The sequence below is a fragment of the Xyrauchen texanus genome, chromosome 24 (genome assembly GCF_025860055.1).
Source record: "Xyrauchen texanus isolate HMW12.3.18 chromosome 24, RBS_HiC_50CHRs, whole genome shotgun sequence".
Classification (NCBI taxonomy): domain Eukaryota; kingdom Metazoa; phylum Chordata; class Actinopteri; order Cypriniformes; family Catostomidae; genus Xyrauchen; species Xyrauchen texanus.
In genome coordinates this window covers 19,326,867-19,352,552 of record NC_068299.1, presented here as the reverse complement: position 1 = coordinate 19,352,552, position 25,686 = coordinate 19,326,867, and the positions used below count along the sequence as shown (strand labels likewise).

Genomic DNA, 25,686 nt, shown 5'->3' with positions numbered 1-25,686 from the left:
TCATACTGGTCAACTTTAGTAAAATATAAATATAATACCAATTTAAATGTGTCAGTTCCCCTTAAGATCAGAGAATAATAGTGGCTCAAGGCAAAAATGCCACTGAATGTGACAAAAATACTACCAAATTAAAAATGTATGGGCAAAAATTCTGAATTTACATTTTTGTATTTTTTTTTTGTAATATATATTTCTTAAAATTCTATTCTAGGCTTAATTCTACATATTATCTGATAAAATATGAGTTAGTGTTTATTTAATTCTAGAGGTAACAGCTTATCAAATAATTACAATTTATATATTTTTTAAATCAATTGAAGTATTTGACTTAAAAGGAGTGTGTTTTTATATGTTAGGAAAAATTCCCCTTATGAAGATGCCCCTGTAAATTAAGTCAAAGAGGTTAATTTTGCCTCTTTTTTTTTTTTTTTGATTTCTCCCGAATTTGGAATGCCCAATTCCCAATGCGCTCCAAGTCATTATGGTGGTGTAGTGACTCGCCTCAATCCGGGTGGCAGAGGACGAATCTCAGTTGCCTCGATGTCTGATATGTCAATCCGGGCATCTTATCACGTGGCTTGTTGAGCGCGTTACCGTGGAGACCTAGCGCGTGTGGAGGCTCACGCTATTCTCCGCGGCATCCACGAACCACGCGCCCCACCGAGAGCGAGAACCACATTATAGTGTCCACGGGGTGTTTACCCCATGTGACTCTACCCACCCTAGCAACCGGGCCAATTGGTTGCTTAAGAAGCCTGACTGGAGTCACTCAGCACACGCTGGATTCCAACTTGTGACTCTAGGTGTTGTAGTCAGAGTCTTAACTTGATGAGCTACCAAGGCCCCCCTAATTTTGCCTCTTAAAAAAAAAAAAAAGGTAATTTATGACATTTCGGTGACACTTTACAAAAAGGTCCCATTTTTTAACACTAGTTAACATGAACTAACAATGAAAAATACTTATTAAATACTTATTAATCTTAGTTAATGTTGATTTTAACATATACTAATACATTTAAAAAATCAAAAGTTGTATTTGTTAACATTAGTTAATGCACCAACTAACATGAACACTTGTTTTTGATAACTAACATTAACAAAGATTAATAAATTGTTATAAATATATTGTTAATAGTTAGTTCATGATACCTAAAGTGTTAATTAATGTTAATGAATGCTGTTTATTAATCTTTGCTAATGTTAGTTAATAAAAATACAATTGTTCATTGTTAGGTCATGGAACCTTATTGTAAAGTGTTACCAATAATTTTCAATATTTCCGTATATACCAAATAAGTACTGGAGATAACTGCTTATACAAATATGGACAATTAGTAATGGGATTGCACAGGATACTCCAAAAGGAAATTGTCCTTCCAGTACATACTGTATTTTCCTTAAAGGGGTCATATAATGCCATTTTTGTACAAGTTAATATGAATCTTTAGGGTCTAAATGAAAACTTTGTAATATACTTTTATTAAAAATTCTCATTAGTATTTTAAGAAAACACTCATTTTACCTGCTCAAAAACAGCTCTGTTTTCAGCACGCCGTTTCAGTGCATATGACTTTAAATGATAATGAGCTTTGGTCACCCCGCCCCTCCGTACACAGTTTTTAATAACACAATAACCATAACGCGTTGTTCATTATAAACGTGGGATTATGAATTATATTGAGAACGTCGTAACGTTATGGAAAACATGCCGTAATGTACCCTGAGTGTAAACATTAGCCACATTCATTGTGAAGCGTGCAAGCGATTTGCAAAGATTAATATAAAGGTTAATAAAACGTTATACTTACTTCTTCTGGAGGTGCAGAGGGAATATAAATAGTTGGTACCGAATCTTTTTTCAGCAGCAGCTTCTTATCAAAACCAGCTTTATACTGACCCTCGTTTATAAAGCAGTCTGGTGAAAAATTATTCGCGCAAACATGAACGCATTGACGTTGCTCGTGGGGAATATTCCCATCGTAAACGAAACTCAGCCACTGCGTCTTCAGCGGTTCAGATTTAGGAACATGAAAATGACTGCTGTGTTCGTTATTACACCGAAGAACAGAACACCACAATCGCTTAGGCGCCATTCTGCTCCAGTGTATCAACAATGATGACGGACTATGATTGACAGCTTGCTCACGAGCGAGGGCGGGTCTGTGTTGAAACACTGCTGTCAATCAACAATCCTGGGAGGGGCGTCCGACCGTGTGACGTCACACGGTCGAACGGCTCGATTTGAGGCAGGGGAAAATATATAAGGAGATTAAAACAAAAACACTGGATGGATTTTTATCATAATAGGATGGTTGTGTACAGGCACAGCCAACACACATTTCAGTACAATCAACTTGAAAAAGTGCATGTACCATTATATGACCCCTTTAATATGTGTAGTGTCAATTGCTTTGGACTCAGTTCTCTGTTTATTTTATGTAAAACTAAAGCATATATATTGAAATCAATCAACATCAATAACTGGTACTGTAAAAGATGCAAGTTTTCATCAATAGTTTGATATTGATACTGGGTTTGGTTCCCACCTGCTTCAACTCCATAACTGATGGTATAGTTGGGGCAAACACTCATGCGTGTAAAGCGTTGAAGCTGCCGCAGGGCCCCTGGCATACGGTTCTCTCTGATGTGGGGGTTTGTATCCCTGTCGGGGAAGCACAATTTCTCCAGCTTGACCTGACCACAGGAGGGCGCTGTGGCATTAATGAGTGTCAGGCTGACCTCTACTTTGGGAAGGAGATTGCACATCATTTTCTGGACAGGCATCAGGGAGGCTGTGACCTTCAGGGTGAGCTTCTTCAAGGAGCCAGCTGAGCTGGTGTCTGGAGGACAGACATCATGAGACATGTTTTTGTTATGTGTCCTTTAACAAGGGTGTCATTTATCATTGTGTTTCCCTGACCAGTTTTACTAAGACACTGTGAGAAAAAAGTTGGGTCCCAAATACATACAACATAATTGAATTCTATTCTACTATTCTATGAATAGGGTAGTTAACATATAACATGTCTATGAGATTTATTGATCAATTTAGGTTCAAATTATTTTTTATAAACGTATAGAGACAGTGTATATTTTAATAGTTTTTTATACCTTCACTAATTCACTAATTTTAAATGGTCCTCCAACTGCAATAAATTAATTTTGGAAAGTAATAGTATTTCATGTAGTATCTCAATTAATTTGAGATCATCAAAACTCCATTTACAAAATGTAAAAGAATGAGCAGAATGCAGTTTAAAATAGTTTTAGATGGAGTATCTGTCTACAAATGTAAACAGATGCAACTGGCAAATAGGGAAGCACTGCAACAAAAAACTTCAAAATGTCAAACTTGTTACAAATCAATTGTATGCCAAACTCACATATACTACCAAAGTCACTCCACTCCAGGGTTTTGTTCATAGAAAGCACTCCAGAAGCCTCATCCATATGAAACCATGATGCATAAGGAGGGGCTTTCTTGGAATGTCTCCAACACAGTGAGAAAAAAGGCCTCTCTGCAGGGGTTTCCAGCATGGAATGGACCTGAAGCACTACGGATCCCTGCAGCTGACCCACATAGATGCTCTCCGAGTATTCGCTTTGAGGAAAATAAAGTCCAAGTGAACCTGTCCAAAATATAGATGAAATGTCATATACACTGTATACATTGTTAAGATTAGTCATTCCTCATTTATTTACTTTGAGTCCAGCTAATTTTAACCTGTTGAAACGCACCCCCTTTTTGAGCACATCCATGAAAATGACATACCTGAACTTAAATGGTTGTGTTTACTGGATCCTTTAGAGTATAGACATCTTTTGAAAGAAGACACTTTGGGCTTTATTTCCCAGGTTTCAGAATGAATATATGTTGTTATTTATATTTTGTGCTGAACATGTTTTTATAATCTAAAAAAACAATAATAAAAGTGCCAAGACAACCCAGAAATACAATGTTCTCAAAGCCACAAGTCTAAAGAAGTTATGTTTCAAATTTAAGGATGATCTAACAAAAAATGAGGTTCCTGAAAGCATTTTCTCTGTAAAATAGCTGGAAGCGTACAGAGTAAAATTAAGGCTCCGCCTTTCAAGACGACACAAAATCTGGCTGCACTGCTTGGCTATTATGAATAAAACTATGCCCCATTTTTAAAAATAGACTTTGGAGACACGCTCGTTTTATTTATGAGACTCTAATACACTCACCTAAAGGATTATTAGGAACACCTGTTCAATTTCTCATTCATGCAATTATCTAATCAACCAATCACATGGCAGTTGCTTCAATGCATTTAGGGGTGTGGTCCTAGTCAAGACAATCTCCTGAACTCCAAACTGAATGTCAGAATGGGAAAGAAAGGTGATTTAAGCAATTTTGAGCGTGGCATGGTTGTTGGTGCCAGACGGGCCGGTCTGAGTATTTCACAATCTGCTCAGTTACTGGGATTTTCACGCACAACCATTTCTAGGGTTTACAAAGAATGGTGTGAAAAGGGAAAAACATCCAGTATGCGGCAGTCCTGTGGGCGAAAATGCCTTGTTGATGCTAGAGGTCAGAGGAGAATGGGCCGACTGATTCAAGCTGATAGAAGAGCAACTTTGCCTGAAACAACCACTCGTTACAACCGAGCAAAGCATTTGTGAAGCCACAACATGCACAACCTTGAGGCGGATGGGCTACAACAGCAGAAGACCCCACCGGGTACCACTCATCTCCACTACAAATAGGAAAAAGAGGCTACAATTTGCAAGAGCTCACCAAAATTGGACAGTTGAAGACTGGAAAAATGTTGCCTGGTCTGATGAGTCTCGATTTCTGTTGAGACATTCAGATGGTAGAGTCAGAATTTGGCGTAAACAGAATGAGAACATGGATCCATCATGCCTTGTTACCACTGTGCAGGCTGATGGTGGTGGTGTAATGGTGTGGGGGATGTTTTCTTGGCACACTTTAGGCCCCTTAGTGCCAATTGGGCATCGTTTAAATGCCACGGTCTACCTGAGCATTGTTTCTGACCATGTCCATCCCTTTATGGCCACCATGTACCCATCCTCTGATGGCTACTTCCAGCAGGATAATGCACCATGTCACAAAGCTCGAATCATTTCAAATTGGTTTCTTGACCATGACAATGAGTTCACTGTACTAAAATGGCCCCCACAGTCACCAGATCTCAACCCAATAGAGCATCTTTGGGATGTGGTGGAACGGGAGCTTCACTTTTATGCACAAAAGGTGCTATTGGATATTTTGCAATGAACACTTGTCATGGACAACTGACCCAAGTGTTGCGAACTGGATTAATCTAGTGATTTCATAAAAAAGGTATGAAGTCCCGTTTTGATATTGCATCAAATAAATAAATAGCTGTTTCTAGAGCATTGCTATCGTGAAACAGAGATTGGATATCAATGTTGAACCCTTAGGCCTTTGAAAAGATGTATAATGTTTTTACATTAATTGCATTTATAGACGGTAATATATTAAATGTAAGCAGAGTAACGTCACGACCGTGTGCGGGCGATTACGTATGAACAGCTTAAAGGGATAGTTCACCCAAAAATGGAAATTCAAAAATGGAAGTCAAACAGTGAAAGTGAAAGTGGAGATTTATGGTAAAAAAGGACTTCAATATTGATCTCTTTCTTACCTACTTATCATATCACTTCTGAAGATATAGATTTACCCACTGGAGTCTTATGGATTACTTTTATGCTGCCTTTATGTCCATTTTATGAGCTTCAAAGGTCACCATTCACTTGCATTGTATGAACTAACAGTTCTGAGATATTCTTCTAAAAATCTTTGTTTGTGTTCAGCAGACGAAATAAGTCATACATATCTGGGATGGAATGAGGGTGAGAAAATGATGAGAGAATTTCATTTTTTGGGTGAACTATCCCTTTAACCTCTTGGCTATATTTTTTGGACACTTCTTCATTCTCAAAACTCCAAACAAATGCCACAGTAAAAAAAAAATAAATAAATAAATAAATATATATATATATATATATATATATATATACATATACATACACACATATATATAGTTGAAGTCAATGATACACCATAGCCAAATACATTTAAACTCACATTTAACATGACATTTAGTCATAAAACTTTCCCTGTCTTAGGTCAGTTAGGATCACTACTTTATTTTAAGAATGTAAAATGTCAGATTAATAGTAGAGACAATTCTTTATTTCAGCTTTTATTACATTCATCACATTCCCAGTGGGTCAGAAGTTAACATACCCTTTGTTAGTATTTGGTAGCATTGCCTTTAAATTGTTTAACTTTGGTCAAACATTTTGGGTAGCCTTATTAAAGCTTTTCACAATAAGTTGCTGGAATTTTGGATCATTCCTCCAGACAGAACTGGTGTAACCGAGTCAGGTTTATAGGCCTCCTTGCTCGCACAAGCTTTTTCAGTGTTTGTTTTTGAGTTGCCATAGTATGTAATAGACTGGCATGTCTTAAGTTCAATATTAGTTCAGAAATGGCAAAAAAGAAACAGGTTTCTCTAGAAACTCATCAGTTAATCATTGTTTTGAGGAATGAAGGCTATACAATGCTTGAAATTGACAAAAAACCCAGAAGATTTCATACAAATGTGCATACAACAGTCTTCAAAGACAAAGGACAACTGGCTCTAACATGGACAGAAAGAGATGTGGAAGGCCAGATGTACAACTAAACAAGAGGATAAGTACATCAGAGTCACTAGTTTGAGAAATAGATGCCTCACATGTCCTCGGCTGACAGCTTTATTGAATTCCAGTTTCAAGTACAACAGTAAAGAGAAGACTCAGGGGTGCAGGCCATATGGGGACAATTGCAACGAATTAGCCACTTTTGAAACAGAAAAACAAAATGAAAAGGTTAGAGAGGGCAAAGAAACACAGATATTGGACAGCAGATAATTGGAAAAGAATGCTATGGATCATAACCCCATTGAGCTTTTGCCTGAATATGCCTGAATTTGAAGGATTCTCAAAAATCCTTAGCCAGTAATCACAAACGACAGAAAAGATCATGGAATTTCATTGGTCAAAAAGTGTGGGAACCATAAATGAAAAAAATGGGAGCAATTCACTCAATTCCTATAAGCTTTAATTTGGCATCAACCTTATTTAGCTTATTTAATTATTTAGCATTTGTAGATATTTTTTGCCAGTGGATCCCAGGGTGAAGAAATATAGAGTTAAGGGGCCCACCATAAGACAAAAATAAGACCCTGGTGTTTCATAAAAACTAGAATTCTAAAAACGTACAACAATTTTTTTTTTTTTCTTCAATTTTTGCAGTGACAGAACCTGACATAGTCCATTATTTGTCTGTTTTCAAAAATGACCTAAACCTGATTTTGTCTACATCGAAAAGTCTAAACATGCTCTTTTCTGAAGGAACTTAAAGATGTGACTGTGAGTGACATTGGCTGAGTGGATCCTCATTTTCAGCGGGTTGGAGGAGTGGGTACAATGAGGAGACCCCCCAAGAGCTATCACTTATTTCGAAGACTGAGAAGGGGTCAATGACATGATGCAAATTTTTTGTCCAGATCTTTTGTTATTCAAAAATAAATAAAAAATAAAATTCAAACAATACAATTACTTGAATCCATCTCTTCTACAATGAACATGTTTTCAATTACTGAGTTCAAAGTCATTGGGTTATTTTTTATCAGGGCTTAATTAATTACATGTCATGTGATGTGACCATCTGCAGACAGAGAAAACCAAAGTCTCATTAAAAGCTAAAATTCCTGAAAAAAAAATTGTTGGCATGAGTATTTTTTTTAAAACTTATTATTACTTCTTAAATAAGCAGTTAAACAAATTTGTTCAAAAATATTAATATTTGAAAAACTTTCATTCAGATATAATCAACATGAAGGTTGGCATTTTGTTGTCATGTGACAAAAACAAAAAAAACAAAGCATAAAACATAAGAGTACCCTCAAGACAGTGTGTGGAGTAAATAATAATAAAAAAAAGGTCCTATGGAGTGACCCTAAGAACATTTCTTGATATTCTTGACTCAAAAGTTTGATAGGTTTAATTATTTTTTAAATTAATCATTCACTTGTGTATACTCTTGTGTATTTAAATAGCAAGGTAAGTATTTTAATACATTTTACTGCATTGTTAAACCACATGAGAATTTTAAAGTGATTAAATCATTTTTTACTAGAAAATGCTATAAATGTTTTTCAAAAATGTGAAAACCGAATTGGAAATATTACATTTCTAAAAATTTTGACATGCAAGTTTTAACCTAGATTTTTAAAAGATTTCTAATTTTAATTTCCTCTGACAACCTAATATTTCAATAACCCATAGGTTGCTGTTTTACTCTAAATCATACAAATCTATTCAATTGTACAGTTTTACTTCTGGCACTCGTGATGCATTCAACAGTTTGCAATAAATTACATCAAATCTCCCCTTATTGATCCACCTCTTTTCTCAAATCCTTCCATGTTACTTCCATGCAAGTGGATACAATGAATTCATCCAACGCATCCATTTTTCTATTGAAATTGTGCTCAGTCCTCTGTCATCGAAAAATGCTTCTCATATGACATTGACACTGGTTTTTTAATGAATTTCTCACATGGTCAATATGATGCGGTCTCTGAGTCTCCTTGGTTTCACCTTGGGAAGTTTAATTACAGTGGATAGCATATATAATACTGCCCAGAAATGAATCATTACCTGCAGGATGAGTGTGGATGGAGAGGGGGGAAGGGTAATCTATAAAACACTATAAGATCCCCATGTGTTTTACCAGTAAATGGAGATGCAAGTGTTCAGGCTGTAATTATATCTCTCCTGTGTTCCTGTCCGACATCGGTGGGCGGCCACTTAGGAACGTACTAATGTCATTAGCAGACAGCAAAACTAGATTTTCTATTTCTGTTGGTGCAGTTGAGGCCTTGTCTCTGGTTTCAGACATTGATTTAATTTAGCTGTGCTGGGATGACAGCAGGCCGGATTGATGGATACAATGTGACCAACCTTCCTGAAGGATGGAGATACACTCAGGAACACTACAACCCTTTTTATTAAATGCCTTGTCAAGACACAAAGAAAAAACAGAACTGGATAGTGTCCCTTTGTGGGATCGCTGATTATTTGTGCTGACTGATGTTCCTTTAGTTTTACTCAAAGGAGGAGACACACAAACTTAAAGCAAAAACACTAAGAACTGAATAAATGCGCACTCATTTATTATTGTTTTGTTTATGTTGCGCTGAATGATATGGCATTCTTCATGGACTTATACTGACACCAAGCAGTGTGGATGGGGCATCACGCAAAAGTTAACAATGCCCTTTTAGAAATGTGCTGTTCACAGTGTGCCATGATTAATTTTTTACGAGTAAAAGTGTCTGAAAAAGTTGAGATCACATGAGTTGCTGGTCATGTGATCTCAACATGGCCGCCTCCATTCCTGTATAAGTGTTTTTTCATATTAGTATTTATTTCTTAATGTGTAAAAATGTTTCATGAGGAAATAATACAGATTGCACATTTAAGGACAAATTATCCGGTTATATGACACATAGGTTAAACAATTAAGTATTTAAGAATTTAATTAAAAAAAAACTCTTCTGCTTTGAGGTCAATGTATGACTAATATGTTAGATTGCATGAGTTTGTGCAACATGGGAAATAAATATCATTTTGTAACAGATGTGCCAGAATAAGTTCTGAACCAATACACTTAAGAAAGTTTTTGAAAATGATTTGCTAAAAAAAAAAAAGAAGCATTTGGTTAGATCCATGTTGTATTTCAGGTGCATTTTTCAATGTAAGTCAATATGGTAAGGCTCATGGGCAGGGTTCATAAAGCATAGCCGCAGGAGGGCTGAGGAATGACAGCATTAATCTTAGCTGATGCAGATACAGTGTTGAACAAGCTACTGGACTTGTTCTGACACTCATTCATCATCCTGTGTCAGTGTATCAGATGGAGTGCTCTGAGATTCACAGCAGTCCTGATAGCAGTCAGAGACAAGGAGTGTGAGAGAGAGAGATTTACCTTCATTTGAACTTAAATAAACAAATGAAATCTGAGTTGTTGTGTTGGTCCTTTTTGGATAAGGATTCCCAGACTAAGAACAAGGTTATTTAAGCAAAACCACAGTTTTTATTACATGGTTCTCTGAAATACTCGATTCTGATTGGTCAATGGCGCTATCCAGCAGTCAGATATTGCTCTGTAACAACCGAACATCTGGGGATTAAGACATAAGACCGTTCATCCTGGCTCTGCGAGCCATCTCTCCTGATTCTCGGCTCACTGTGTTATCTCTACAAGTATAATTAGTATAATAATAAAATAATTTAAACTCAAATCAATGTTTCATGTCCATTTATTCGTTTATTTGGCAAGTAGTCATGTATTAGGCTGAATAATGGAGTCAGATGGTAATTTTCACAAAATAAAAACTGATTTCAGCTGTTCAGTGATTTCTTTCTTCTCAAATTACAGCGCAAATCAATATTTTATGTACATGTAATTATTTATTTATTTGATTAGTAGCTGAGTAATAAGCAGGATAATGTACAGTCAGCCAGTTGTTGTCACAAAATAAACCCCTTCGGGGTGATACAAGACTGATTCATTAACAACCACCTGACCATACCTTATTATCTCTAACTTTATGTCTGAAAACTCCACAAGATATTCAGGCAAAAATATGTTAGCATCCAGGGGATAGCACTTGTTTTTACAAATATTCCTCATTTATACAAATATCCAAATGTTTTCCTACTATGAATTTCCTACATCTTAATTCTGAATTAGTTCAAATCCAGTCTATTAAGGGCTATATAGTACACATCAGACTGATCTCACAGTGAAATCAGAAACAGTTGGTTGACTTTCTCTCGCTAAAATTGGTCTGTGTTTACCGAAATTTGAAACAGTGGCCAAAGCGTTAAGTGTTGATTGGTGGATGGGCACATGTAAGCTCTATTTTCTTGTTGTAATGTCAATGTGGAGTGGCGCCAAAAGCTAATTGTGAAGCGAGTTGTTTTCAGCTACAGGCAGTAATACAGTGAAGAAGAATTTATGTTTTATAAACTGCACCCCCCCCAATCCAACCCCCAAATGTAAATCAGGGCTGGCAGTTAGATGGTGCCCCCCAAGGGGGTTGGTGCCCTATGCAGACTGCATAATATGCATATAATTAGCGGTTGTACTGCCTAAACCTAACCATCAGTGGAGTAATAATGTCATGTTAGAGGAATAATGCAACCTCCGAATCACGCTCTGATTATGTGAATACGATTCCAGATTACTTCCAGGTTTCGACACAGTATCCGAACCCGGGTCTCCCACACTGCTGATGCAATGCTCTTTTGGTCATGCCACAGGGGAAGGTAAACACACTGGAGCCGAATCAGCCGATGCAAACTCGTCTGATAGCAGATGGTGCTTGTCAGTGAGTCGGCAGATCCTAGGGTACCAGAAGTATCGGAAACAACATGTAGACCTCCTGTGTGATCATGTTGGCAGTACAGTATGTATACTGCGTGCAGAATTCAGACGTAACAGGAAATCATATCAGCCGCCATTTTTAACATCTCTTTCTTTTGGATTCAAAATGCAATAAAAAAAGTTTTTTATGTCACAGATGATAACAGGCAATAAGTTCATCTGACAACAATTAGAAATGTTATTGTTGAATTGTCACATTATTTTTAAGAATAGAAAGCAGTACACAGTGCATCCTGCACTGTATAGTATTTAGCAAGTAGCAAGCTTGTATTTCATTATGAACATAGCATAAAAGAAGTATGTTCTTTAAAAAGTGTTGGCAAAAACCAAATGTCTCCAATGATTAATGACTAAATGTAGATAAGGATCCAACAAACTTGAATAAATTGCTTTTACAACACTGTTCATACTGTAATTTCAATGTCCTTAATTATTCACATAAATGTTGTGTAATTTAATATAACGAAGAACAAAGTAAGCACATATGTTTACTCTCAAGAGGACATGCTTTAATTCTGATAGCTCTGTCTCAGTGGCAATTGCACGGCTTCCCCTAACATTTCATTAGAAATGTTACAATAAGACAATTTAAATATAATGTATAAATCTTATGTACAGTATAAATGACATATTACTCTTTGTGCATTGTGGCGAGCAGGGTGTCTGGGCAGAGCGAGGCTGAGAAGACAAGTGGTGAATGAGGTTGACCTGTGTGCCACACCGGTCTCACATTCCAGTGAAGGGCGGAGGGGGTATTTAAGGAGAGGAGACCACGGCAGAGGAGAGAGAGAGATGCACAAAGTTGTCTGGCTGCATTTCAGTTTTATGCTGAAAAGCAATATGTGTTGGAGCTGCTGAAAAGCAGCTGTGTTGTAGTGTTTAATGTACAGTGAAAAGTGCCACATTAAAGTGTCTTATGTGTTTGTCAAGCCGGTTCCAGCTTCCACCTTGCCCATCTTGTGAACTGTGTTACATGCATTAATATATTTTGCGAATAAAGTTTAAAACATCACACATCACTATTGTGCTGTACGTTCAAGTAATGCAATCCTCTTTTTTCTACATGAATATAGTATGTTCAAATAAGTCAGTGGACCCCATGCTTCAATTGAGGTGTATGGCAAAATACCTGGTCCATTAAAATCAGTGTTGCAAAAGATCAATGTTCATTCAACGAGAGTCTCTTAACACTTCTCTGGGAGTCTATGGAAGCTACATGAGCACTATTTGCATTGGATCTGCATCTGATTGTTTATTGGATATAGGGCTTTCAGTTAATGTATTTTTGTCCTGCTTGGAAGCCTGGGTTCTCTATGATGAGTGTGACTTTGCAACAAATGGCCAATAATTGAAATGGTAATGTATGTGATAAGCAGGTATAAAATGTAAAAGCGCAGCTGTCAAACACAGAGTTCACATCTCAGAAATACACGTAGTTATTGGCAGTATGACATAACACATTTATTTCAGCTTCTATAATTTGATTTTTTAAGTTTTGATCTGTTACTTATTTTTGTTTCATTGATTGGTTGAGTACTTCGTTTGTGCAGTTTGTTCCATTTGATTTTCAGATTCATCATTAAAAAGAAATAACTTTTGTTATACAAAACCCCTTTCGAGGGCCGTGTATGCCCAACCAGTGTTTTAGTGGTACTGGTCAGGGTAAGAAATAATCTTTAGCAAAGTTCAAGTAATTTGAGTTGATTTGAGCTTTTGCGGATGGCAGCTGCAAACTACAGCCTATCCAACTGATTTGAATCATTCCAAATTCAATTTATTTCCAGGCCGGAAGCCAACAGAAAGCAGTTTATATCAAGCTAATTAACTCATAGAGTCGAAAGCAGCAGCATTGGTTTTGTGACATCACAAGTTTGACATGAGGTTTTCTGGGAATTCTATCTGTGAAATGCAGGTGACAGCAGTTGTGAAAAGATGTTTTGGAGTTATAGCTGATCACTTGATCAGATCGAGCTCACTGCTCTGACCTCTCACAGTCACACCATGGATCATGACTGTAAACAATATGATACAATCTGACATATTGATTTCAGCTCACAGGCAAATTGACTTTGAACCTAACACACACACATGAACACACATACACACAAAGGACAGGAAAAGCTTAACAATTAGAATCACGTGTAATATTAATTTCGCATTACGCGAAACATCTGCATACAATTTCCATCAGTGGTTTGTTCACTCTTGTTAGGGGTCATAAGAAGGTATTCCAACTCTTAACCTAAAGTGACTCGAGTCAGCAACTTGAAAACATTTCTATTGATGCCACTAGCTAATTGAATGTCACAAGCCCAATCAGGTCTGAACATAAATAAATTCTGAGAAGTTTTTGAACAACAATCTGAAAACACATGGGCATATGGAAAATATGGTGTCCAGGCATATATCACCATGACAGTGAGGTTTGCATGGTGAGCAGCAAAAACTCTCAGTGAGAGAATAGGTTAATGGGGGGACGACCCCTGGAGCGGCCTGCACAAAGACAGGAACTCAATTAGCTGAATATGCACACCACTGCAGATATGTACCATCTATGAGATCATGGGAGCTGGAAGAGAGCATGGGTCTTTCTTGCCATTCCCTTGAACTCAACAGAGAGCGGAAACAAGCTCGCAGTCAGAGCAATCCACTTTCCTTAATCCACTTACTCCTCAAAGGGCTCTATTCATGACATGCTGTATGTAAACACAGGGATGTGTTTGTTGCATTTACCATCCGTTCCCATGTAGCTACATGGCTGCAGCTGTGAATATCACCATATTCTTGTGTAGTCTTGATAATGTTTCAGGCTGGCAATGATAACTTTAGGCCATCTACTTTGTAGTCTTTGCTGGCAAAGCATGCTGATGGCGGAGAAAACTTGAGGCCACTCCCCCTCCCCTCCATGCCCTTTCTGCCAAGGTCAATGTGCAGGGCATCTGTCCCCAATGATGACCAAACTGAGAAGTAGCAGCCCAATCAATAGCAATATTAATCAACAGCCGAGCATGTTTCAGCCGATAACATCCAATGTTAAGCACATGTAATTTAAGGAAACACACAAGTAAGGGATTCCACTAGACTCTCAGAAGCTATGCAGCAAAATAGTGTGGTGATTCACAGGTCATTAAGTTAAGATATGCAAATTTAAATGTAGTTCAATTCAAATTCAGCCATGTGGATCATTACTTATGGTATGAATGTATTGTATTTGTGTTGTATGTCTTGTACCATAGGCGGAAAATGCGGGGGGTGTTATCATTAACATATGTGTATTGTAAATAATATAATGATATATTCTTAAAATAATTGTTTAAGAAATAAAATAATACAAAAGCAAAAGGGGCAACAACAAAAAACCTTCAAAAATTGCTCTTGAGAATTGTTATGTTTATTGTCCCCCCCAACAATTTGATGAAATTTTCACCCCTGTCTTGTACTAAAGACTTGATACAAATTAACTAAATGTAATCTTCAGAATGTAATTAATTTAATTTTAGTTTCCTGTTTCCATCTCAATGTAAATAAAAAAAGAACAAAAAAAGTCAAATAAAAATAAATAAAATAAAAATTGTGTTGATGATTAAGAACAACTGCAAAAACTAACAACTGTCTTTTAAAAAAAAAATAATAATAACCAGACAAAGAAGACACTTTGAAGATATAGTTAGAGGACTAATCAGCCTAAACATACTTAATTACAAAGCTAAATGATTAAGACTCTCGTCTCTATAACACAATAATGAGAATCATTACTTTGTAACCACAATGACTTAATTAACTAAAAGGCTGCCAATTATGCTATAATTCAATACAGGACTATTATTATTGATTATTATGGTTAAATTCCCCTCACTTTGTTCTTGATATGCATTGCATGGGTCTCTTTCTTCAGAAAATCACAGAGACACTGAGAAGGTTTGAGATGGGTGAGTGGTTCAAAAAAGATTAGATTTGAATAATCAGCACAAACTTACTGTATTACTCAAATGTAACGTGGTACATTTTATAATAGAATTAGATCAACAATTAAACATTATATCTAAAGTGCATATTTTCCAAATACTTCTTCACCCCACTCTGAAGACTTCTGGGAACAGTTAGCTCACATATTGATTGATATAACTTCTGAGGCCAATAATTACAGGACTTCTATAAGTTTATTATTAGTTTAAAATTTTCTGATTAGAAGATTGCATTAGTGAGCTGTTATCAAACAGTCATGACTTTCCAGTATGGATACACTGTAATGGAAACTGGACTGGACATACACAAAATCCCATGCCTATAATATGATCAATCATCATAATCAGAAATGTAATCCACCAGCCCATCATTGTGAGTATGGAATGGACATCTGTCATTAAGAAATCGAATTAAAAATCTCCTGTGGGATAAGACAGTATGTTTGAATTTACTTTGTAATCTCTTTTGGGATTGGATGGGACATTACTGCTCATAAATGACAGACCTTTGAACAACATATTCTATTTGATGGTATCATTACCAAAAGCAATTACCAACATTATTCACATAATGTTATAATACAAGCCTGAGACAGAGACAAAACAACAATCACGATTAGACTAAACACAGAAACAAAACCGTTATGAAAGCTTTTTGTTTCCTTTCCACTTCTTTTTTTTTTTTTGCAATTTCTCACATTTGTGAAGAAACCATCCAGTAAGATCTATTAATCTGAGGTAACCCCATGACAGGACAAGAGCTCAGTATGTTCCTCAGTGTTTTCCTCTACTGCCTCAAACTGCATATGCTCTCTGTTTTTATGGCTTGTACCTGCTGAGTCTTAAAATTCACAGTGCATGGTTGAAATGGGCAAACTGTGAATTTACATGGACTAGTGAGTTTGAGGCATTAAGTCATCAAGAGCTGGCATTTCCTAAATGTTAAGGCTTGCATTTTAAGAGTGCAATGTAAAACCACCTCCCATGTTGGATGATGGAGACAAAAGGGAACAGTGACAGAATTCAGTATTTTGATGTCAAGGGTGTATGTGCATTTTAAAATGTCTGAATATGGTTGTTTTGAATGAGACTTCTTAGAAGAGCAATATCACAAACCAACTGCCAGCCACAAGATTTTAGCACCCACCCCCTCCAAGCATAAACAGACCAGTGGACAGCGACACTTACGTCTTAACAAAGCCATTGTATTGGTTGCTCATTGTTGTAAATGATCAGTCAAACATACCACGCATCAATAACCACTAGAAAATAACATGTAAAGAGAGCTCCGAATGCCCTTGGGACACAATTTCAATCAATGTCTACTTGTCCTTCCACCAAAGCAAATTAGATTCCACTGCTGTATGGGATGGAAATGTGAGCCATAACTAGCTGAAGGATCTGGGATAGAACTTTAAAGTACAGAAGCTGTGGACTGAACAATCCCCTCAATACTTGGTCACTTGGTCTTTTGTTTTGTCTTCACCATGAAACTGAATCATAATCGAATCTGCCCAGAACAATACAGATTTACTTGATTTTTATCAAACTGTTAAATTGTGATACCAATAAACCTTAAAGTTAAGTGTCATTTTTCTGATGAAATACTTTCTCATATTCCAGCGTAATATGCAGAGACAGCTATAAGTAAGCCATTCGTAGGCTTTTTCCTCAAACACTATAAACACTACAAGCTTTTCCAGCCTGAAGAGACCAATAGTGAGTTTTGGAACTATCTGTTTGTTCGGAACAGCTGTTTGAAAACAATGTTTAAATTTGCAATTCCATTTGGCGGTGGTAATGATGCAGAAATGACATCAGCTTTAAGGTGATAATTTGTATGTATGTTTTTCAAGTTTGTTCAATTACTTTTTCATATTCCAGCTTAACATGCAGAGACAACTATAAGTAACTTGAAGCCATTCATAGGTTGATTTCCCCTAAAATAATAATTCTGTGGCTTTGTGGTGCTTTCAACATAGCTGTATTTTTTGTGCATCACGGCCAGCCCGACATAGCAGCATTGGCTCAACCAGTGGTGTGAGTTTGGGGATAGGCTGTCTGTATGGCTGACCAATAGAGACAGGGGGAGTGTTTGGGAAACCTGTTTGAAAATAATCAATAATCAGAATATTTTATTATTATTTTAAATCTTAAAATTTTTTCAATTTGATTAGGTGACACTAATGAACCAAAAAGTATACATATTACCTTTAAGTAAAAATCTATTAAATTGAATTGTAATACATACAGGTCTACTTCATTAAAAGTTTCATACTTTGATACAACTGGAAAAGGCCTAGATTTTATTTCCCCTTTCTTTTAGCCCTGAACAATCTGCATACAGTAACCTCACTATAAAAATTCTTAAAACATCTTAGTGTTTTTCCAATTATGCCAATTATTCCAAAGTAGTGATGATGGCAGGGAAATTGGCAGGATTTATAATCTTTTCTTTGAGCAAGTCACAAGCCAAACTAAACTATATCATTTAATAAAGTTGGAAACAAAAAAGTATCAAATTAGATTTATTGGTCTGCTCTGTCTCAAAAGCACTGACAGTTGAAGAAAATGTTTGTGCTAATGCAGGATGGAGTGAGGGGGGGAGGGTTTGAACTTGATTCCCTATGTTGCTTCCCATCGGATGGGCAATCTCTTGTGGCCTGATCATGAGAAAATACCACTTTGGTGAGGGTTGAAAAAGTCAAAAGCCATGGCACTCCAACAGATAAAGTAACCTGGTCAAAGCAGTGTATCAACAAATCAATGCCTCACACAATGCACAACATGGGTTCTGGACTTATTTTATGCAAACAGCTACCATGATGGAGAGCTATGGACAGATGTGTGACTATGGGGGTCAAAGGATTTATTTGATTATCAATCACATATGTACTCTCCTTCATATAAAAACCTCATAGCCTTATTAGTTGTCCATTTTATTAAGTCATTACTTTAAACATTTAGAACTTATTCTAAGAGGCATTTAAAAAACAAAAAACAATATCGCAATAAATAGTCATTTCTTTTCCTAATTGTTGTCATATTTCTTAACATTTATTTTTTTATTTCCACATGGAGCATTTACTTATTCAAAAATGAACAGACAAGATGACATTGATAAAAATGCATTTAAATGAATTGATCTCTTTTGGTGTCTGTTGTATATGTATTTTGCCATACATAAAACATAAATCTGAACTATAATTCAACTTGGCGACTTCAGTGCCAAGAAAGTAAACTTAAATAGTCATTTTTGGAGGGTTTAAAAGAAATGTGAAGCTTATAATTTTATAAAAGCACTTACATTAATTCTTCTGTTGAAACGTAATTTTCGTAATTTTTACAGACATATGAGATTTTAGGTTTTGTTGACATTACATCGTCATGGCAATGAAGATGTAAAATTGTCTATAACTTTACACAAAAAAGGTTAGTAAGCGATTTTACCTCACTAAAATCATGTTAACACGCATATTGTTTACATCTTGTGACTACATTTTTGAAATAGTGACTATTTTAACATAAAACAATTGGCCCCCATTCACTTTCATTGTAAGTTCCTCACTGTAACCCAGATTTGTGCTTTTTTCAAAGAAAATTAATACCTTTTTTGGTAATCAATATTATGCAACAAATGCAGTCAACTGAGCTTAACTTCTATTGAACCTGCATCATTCCTTTAAGCTTTGCTCTCATTGGTCTTATAAAAAAATAAACAGGAGGTTTAACACTCTTATTCGAGAAAATTACACAAACAGGTTATATATCGGTGTACAATTGCTTGTTACAATACTGATGACTCATTTAAGGACAGACAACTGTACAGCACTGCCAAACAAACTGTAGTGTAAATGTTAACCCATCAAAGCAAACATGGAGACACCAGACAGTGATACAAGATTACATCTGTCCTCAGTATGAACAAAACCCATTGCTTTTTTCATCATCCATTTTCATTGGATGGTGTGTCATAAAATAGATGAGATCCATTTTGCAGGAGGTGCTGCCAACCATCCTGTGTCTTTAATGAGGGGTTTTAAGCCTCATCTGTTATCAGGTGCTGTGTGCTCTATTATTTTACTGCCAGTATTTTCCTTTCGGAAGACAAACACATTGTGTTTGCCGAAGCACACCTGCTGCACACCTGCCCTCTGACCACCTCTCGGCACCAGGCTTTTGTTTTTCCTCACGGCAAAGAATTAAGGTTCCTCTGCACCATCTCTAACAAAGAGCCATTCAACAGGATGAAATCTAATCTTATTGTTCTTTAAATCCTGGTCATTATCATAAGGTAATATTAACGTCAACTGTTTGTTTAATGTAAATTCTAAAATGTATAGTTGATTCAAGAATCGAAATTAAACTCCTTGCATGCTAACCCACTGGAAAAATAAAGACAACCAAAGAATGAGTCACTGACCCCAGATAAAAGTGGACAGATAAAATTGAGCACATTTAAATAAATAAACACACAGACACACCCATACATAAATGATCAAATCCGTTCAGAAAATTATGATTGGGAGGATGTATAAAGTGATTATTAATTTATACAGAGTTTCAAAATCAACATGAAAACATATTTTATGGTAACAGTTTACTTTTCATAGTCTTTTTTTACTAACTAAAATGCCTTTTTATTACAGTTATTATTTAATAAGCACTGTAATCCCCATTCAACTCATCCATTATGACCACACAATGCAATCTGTATTATTCTATCTAGTGACGCCATCATTATAAAAAGGTCAAATGTAGTCTGTAATTCACCTTACATGACAACATAAACAACTACATGTCTACATGTTGCATTTAAAGAATTCAGAATACACTCCATCCGATAGGATTTAATAATACTGGTGCTATATTTTGCAATTTAATTTATAATTCCTGATAGTTCATTGGACGGGTGAAAACATGATAAATCAAACATACTATAAAAATGGAATTTCACATGGCTGAAAGATTAATTTTACATCAATATAGCATGCTGCTCTAGTTTACATTGGGACAGAATGTAGTTTTGTTTGCCTTCACACCAACTTACGTTTGACTGTCAGAGATCATTTTTGCATTTAGTTCTCATTAAAAAACCTCTGCACTATCATCGCCATTCTGGAACCACAGCTAATGAACTAAGATAGATATGCAACACTAAAGCATTCACACACACTGCCAAATGTCTTCAGAATGACCAGAATAGCTGTGAAACCTCTGCCATGTTCCACTTTTATCTGTATTCAAGCTGTGACCATTCCCTATTAATGCAACTAGCCACACACTGAGATTTAGAATCTATTCAGGAACGAGTTAGAATTTAACTCTAGTTATTTTGAGAGAGAGGTGTTAGTACAGTTGGACAGAGGGGTTTTAAATGGGATTAAAATATAATAATGTATAGACTCATTCATATTGCTTGCATGGACCATTTTGGCTCCAGTACCAGATTGCCCCTATGAAACTGTATGTTAGATATCTCCAATGCTCAGTGTTCTGCTTGTGTGTAGCAGTTAAAAGTGCCCCTTGGAAATTCAGAGGAATTCTGTATTGTCTGTTGTATGTTAAGAATAACAACCATACATTTAACTATTATTTACAGTCTACACCATGGTTACATATAAAATATAATGTGAAAACAAACAAAATGAAAGACAATATAGTAAATGTAAATGAAAAATAAAACCTTAATGATATAAAAAAATTATTTAGGATCAAATTTGTTTTATTATTAAATGTGTTTTGTTTTAAATTGTGTATTGTTATTAAAATTGAGAAAATAACTGTGAAAACACCACTTTGCTCCACTAATCATGAAGAGCAATTGTTCAAATACATCATTTCCAAAAAGTTAAACTGACTCATTACTATCTCTTTGCAGCTTTTACATCTAAATACACTTTTCGACTAATAAAACAACACAGAATAACCTATATGATTTCCATGAGTCAAAAACTTCAGTGGGAAAACTTCATACAACTCTTTAAAAATATAGCTAATTTTGTAGTTTCTGCCTTCATTGTTTACTCCAATGATTCAAGATTGTATCTATTAAATAACGTCCCATATTCTTATACTCAACGGCTTATACAGTTCCAGGGGGAAAAAAGAGGAAGAAGAAGAAGAAGAAAAAAATAGACGTTTAGTGGTTATGTTATGATATCATTGCATGGACCATGGCATATCTCAAATACTACTGAGCTGCCTACCTAGACAGCATAATAGGCGCACGCAGTAGCCTATGTTTAGGTATCAAGCGCGTTCCGTGCAACTGAAATGCTACACGCCTCTGTCATGCCAATAATGCTGCACGCGCCTGTGTTGCTCCAAAATGATCTCCAAGTAGGCAGCGCCCTAGGTTTTGGAACACAACCCACATGTTGTCACAGGTTACTAAATGATGCACGCATCAGGCGTCAATTCTATTTAACTTAAAGTACGACAAGTGTATCACCCAAACACTTTTTTCTGAACTGTAATTCAAATTATTCAAGTTAACAATTAGCTTAGACTTCGCGTAAGATAAAGAAAAATCCTTACCTTTAGAAAGGAGAAGCAGGACCACGGCGATGTCTCCCCACACGATTCCACGCGCTATGCCCATACTTGTCAATCATAAGTGTAATTTCAAAATGAACAGGCAACACAAACGCATGTGAAAGAGGTGAAAGTCTCTTTTGAATCTGTAAAAAAGCAGAACTTTAGAATGTTTACGCTTTGCGCGCGGAGCCACAAAAGTCCTTAACCTGAGTATCCAATTGACGGGTCGGTGACTGCAGCGCTGCTGCTGCTGCTGGACAGCCAGCACACACACAGAGCGCAGCAGGGGGAGGTTCACATCACATCCAGCCAATTTCCTCAGATGTGTGTTCCTGTCCTGAATCACATCAGCGGCTGTCCAGTGAACCAAAGCGACATGATGAATTCAAACTAAATTGCAGTTAAATTCTTAAGGCATACAAAAAGGTAATTCTGGACAATTTGACCGTTTGGCTCTCTATCATGTCATGAAAACATTTTATTATTCATTATTGATAATTTTAATAAACATGGTCAATTCATTTTCATTTTGCAGTGCAGATAAATGTAAACCCCATACAGCACATGCAGTAAAAATGTTTGGTCACCTAAAAATGAGCTCTATGTATTAACATTTATATGAACTGTTTTTTTATTCAAGATGTTAATTAGTCAAATCAACCTGAGAAATCAGGATACACCAACAAAAGTACATTTTAGGTGAGAACAAGTAGAAATAGATAAATGAGGTAACAACTGCAGGTTACACCAATTTTCTCTGTGTGCGGTAAAGGATAATTGGATGTTAGATACATTGACTGTGCTTTATAAGGAGAAATAATAAAAAATGTCTGGTCTTTTGCAGAAAAAACCTGCATGCACAAAAAGGTTAAACTGAGGTACAAAAGTACACTTCAAAAAAGTTAAAGTGAATCTAAAACTGCTTTGATTTAAGTCCAAAATATTCTTTAACAAGTCTGAATAAACCTGACTCCATACATTATAGGTTACACCAACAAAACAAATTCAAAGGGTTAGTTCAGGTAGAAAACGCTCCTTAGAGGAATGTTCCAGGTTCAATCGACAGCATTTCTGGCATAATGTTGATTAACACAAAAAATTATTTAGACTTGTTTCTCCTTTTCTTAAAAAAAAGAAAAAGAAAGAAAAAGAAGCAAAAATCAATATTACAGTGAGGCACTTACAATGGAATAGGATTTAAAAGTAAAATGTGAAGCCTATACATTCATAAAAGCACTAACTTACATTAATTCTGTTAAAACCTTTATATCATTTGAGCAGTAAAGTTGTTTAAAACCTAGTTTTTTTGGTCGCTTTAGGGTTTACTGGTTTTGCCTTGTCATGGCAACGAAGTTGTAACATTGGCTATAAATTTACACAGAAAAGGTTAGCACTGTAAATGATTTGCACCAGAATCATATTAACACATATTGTTTACAATTGCTCTACTTTTGAAACAGTGAGTATTTTATTCTTTACAGTTTGGCTTTATTCACTTCCATTGTAAGTGCCTCATTTTAATTTTTTTTTAAAGAAAAATATTTTTTTGTGGTAATCATCATTATGCCACAAAAATACTGAACCTGGAATATTACTTAAAGTTCCTCAGGTACTCTAAAATGTTCAGAACAACATAATGGATTTTCCTTGAAATGCATTACTAACAGGAATTTTGTCATAGTCTTTTATTGCAAGACTTTGGCTTGTCACTGTCAGGCAGTGCATTTAATTGAGCAATCAAATATTTCAGTGTAGGGCCAAGGTTTAAGAGGCCTGATTTCAAGATGGTGTCTGCCCATTTTGGCCCTGATGTTTGCTGGCAGTGTCTGAGCCAGTATATATCCATGCTAGGGTGCAGCTCATGGTCCAGTTGATTGCTTATCTCTCTGCGAAGAGTGGTAAGCATGATGCATTACTCTGCATGCCTCCAGGGCAGCCCACCAGTGCATCACAGGGAAATCACTCCAATCAACGTCTGCCCTGATGGATGCCAAACGCAACAATAGTGAATCCCTCAGATTTAGCCAACATAAGAGAAAAAGGGTACCCAAAGAGTCTTTGGCTCTGTTGTGTTAGATCCAAAAAAGTTACTAGATCTGCTTTACATTCATAAAACCCTTTCAAAAGAATGGGAAATTCTTAAGTGAAATGGCAAAAACAGAACCAGATCATTATTTAATTGTACCACAGAGTTAAATGAACTAAATGGCAGTAGGAAACAATATAAACAGCTGTGCAAACAATTGATCTATATCTAAAACATGACTATGGTACAAAATTATATTGTGATGTTTATGACAGTAATTAAACAGGTTCTTCCTTTGAGATATAGCAGCTTTTTAGTAGGTCACACTGGAGGTTAGATCTTTTTGGAGCAATATACAAGAAGGCTCAACTGTTTTGTTGATTACATTAAAGATGTATGTTATGTCAGATAAATATTTCACTTACTCTGCATATTCACCACAGGATGGTTTTATTTACATAGCTTTACGTAAAAGGGCACATAACCATATCTACATGAAGCATATTAAGAAAGCTCAGGTTACTGTAAACCAGACACACAGTGGTATTTTCAGACATATGGTCAATGTAAATCAATATAGACAAGCCGATACAAAAGGATATTCATGACATATACCACCACACTGACTTTCTTTTTAAAATGTGGTTGCTTGATAAGATTATTTTCAGATAAAAGCTTTTCAAATAGAAATGATACAGTTGATAAGATCACAAATTTTACATTCAAGCAAACTCTCATTAGTATTGCATAAGTAGACAACAGGAAAGCATTGTTTACATAATAGGCCTATAGTTGTGGTATAACTATTCTCAATGGCATTTTGCAATTATAGCTGTGCATCTGTATATCTTACATTAAATAATAATGATGATAAGTACTTGATTAAAAATATATTAATTCAAAAAGTGCTTACTGCAGTAGCTGAAGCTATACCTCATAAGCAACCTGGTCTGCTCTTAAATGAAGTCCATATTCCCACTGGGAGATTAGAGTAGCACAACACTAGTTATTAGTCTGTTCCCAAAATCAGTTGACCAGTTTGCTTCACTCATGGGCCCTGCTCACTTTAAACATGTAATAGGATCGTCTTAAAATGAAAAGCTTTCTCATTAACAAACATAGAGTAAGGGCTCAATTGAATTCCATGCAGAGTGAGCAGGTTCAAATATCTCAGCCCCTTCAGTATTATATATATCAAACAACAAGTCCAGAATTTTGGAGCACTTGGCCACTAGATTAAGGAGGATATGAAAACTATAATTTTAGACTACACATGATCACTTTTTTCTTCAGTACAATAGAGGATAAAAATACATGCAAAACATAATATGGCTTGTTTTTTTTTTAGTTCAGAACCATGTACAGTTTATCAATAGAAGTCTCAGTTTATAAGTGAGAGAGGTCCACATAGAGCCATTTCTGATAAAGGGAGATTCTGTCGTTACATCCTGACAAATTTCTCATCTTCTGAAAAGTTAGTCCCAGAGTGATACTGTTAGACATGCTTGATATTTAGCTAAAATTATTTTTGCTGTGCAATGACTAATTGCTGAATTAATACATCACTTTCTATAAAACCTAAATTTCTCTTTGGACATCAAGTTGCCACCCAAAACAGTACCAAATTGTTTAACTTACTA

At 35.9% G+C, this 25,686-nt stretch overlaps 1 protein-coding gene across 1 annotated transcript in view; it reads right to left on the bottom strand.

The window, feature by feature from the left end:
- The window catches only part of LOC127617787 (proto-oncogene tyrosine-protein kinase receptor Ret-like), a 33,629-nt gene extending 11,364 nt beyond the window's left edge, over window positions 1–22,265 (bottom strand). The window contains exons 1-3 of the mRNA XM_052089860.1: window positions 22,021–22,265; window positions 3,384–3,629; window positions 2,547–2,840 (exon numbers count right to left, since the gene is read on the bottom strand). Of these exons, the coding sequence (XP_051945820.1) occupies window positions 2,547–2,840; window positions 3,384–3,629; window positions 22,021–22,084 (604 nt within the window). The 5' untranslated portion in view covers window positions 22,085–22,265. The remainder of the gene's footprint in view (window positions 1–2,546; window positions 2,841–3,383; window positions 3,630–22,020) is intronic.
- Window positions 22,266–25,686: the final 3,421 nt, after the last annotated feature.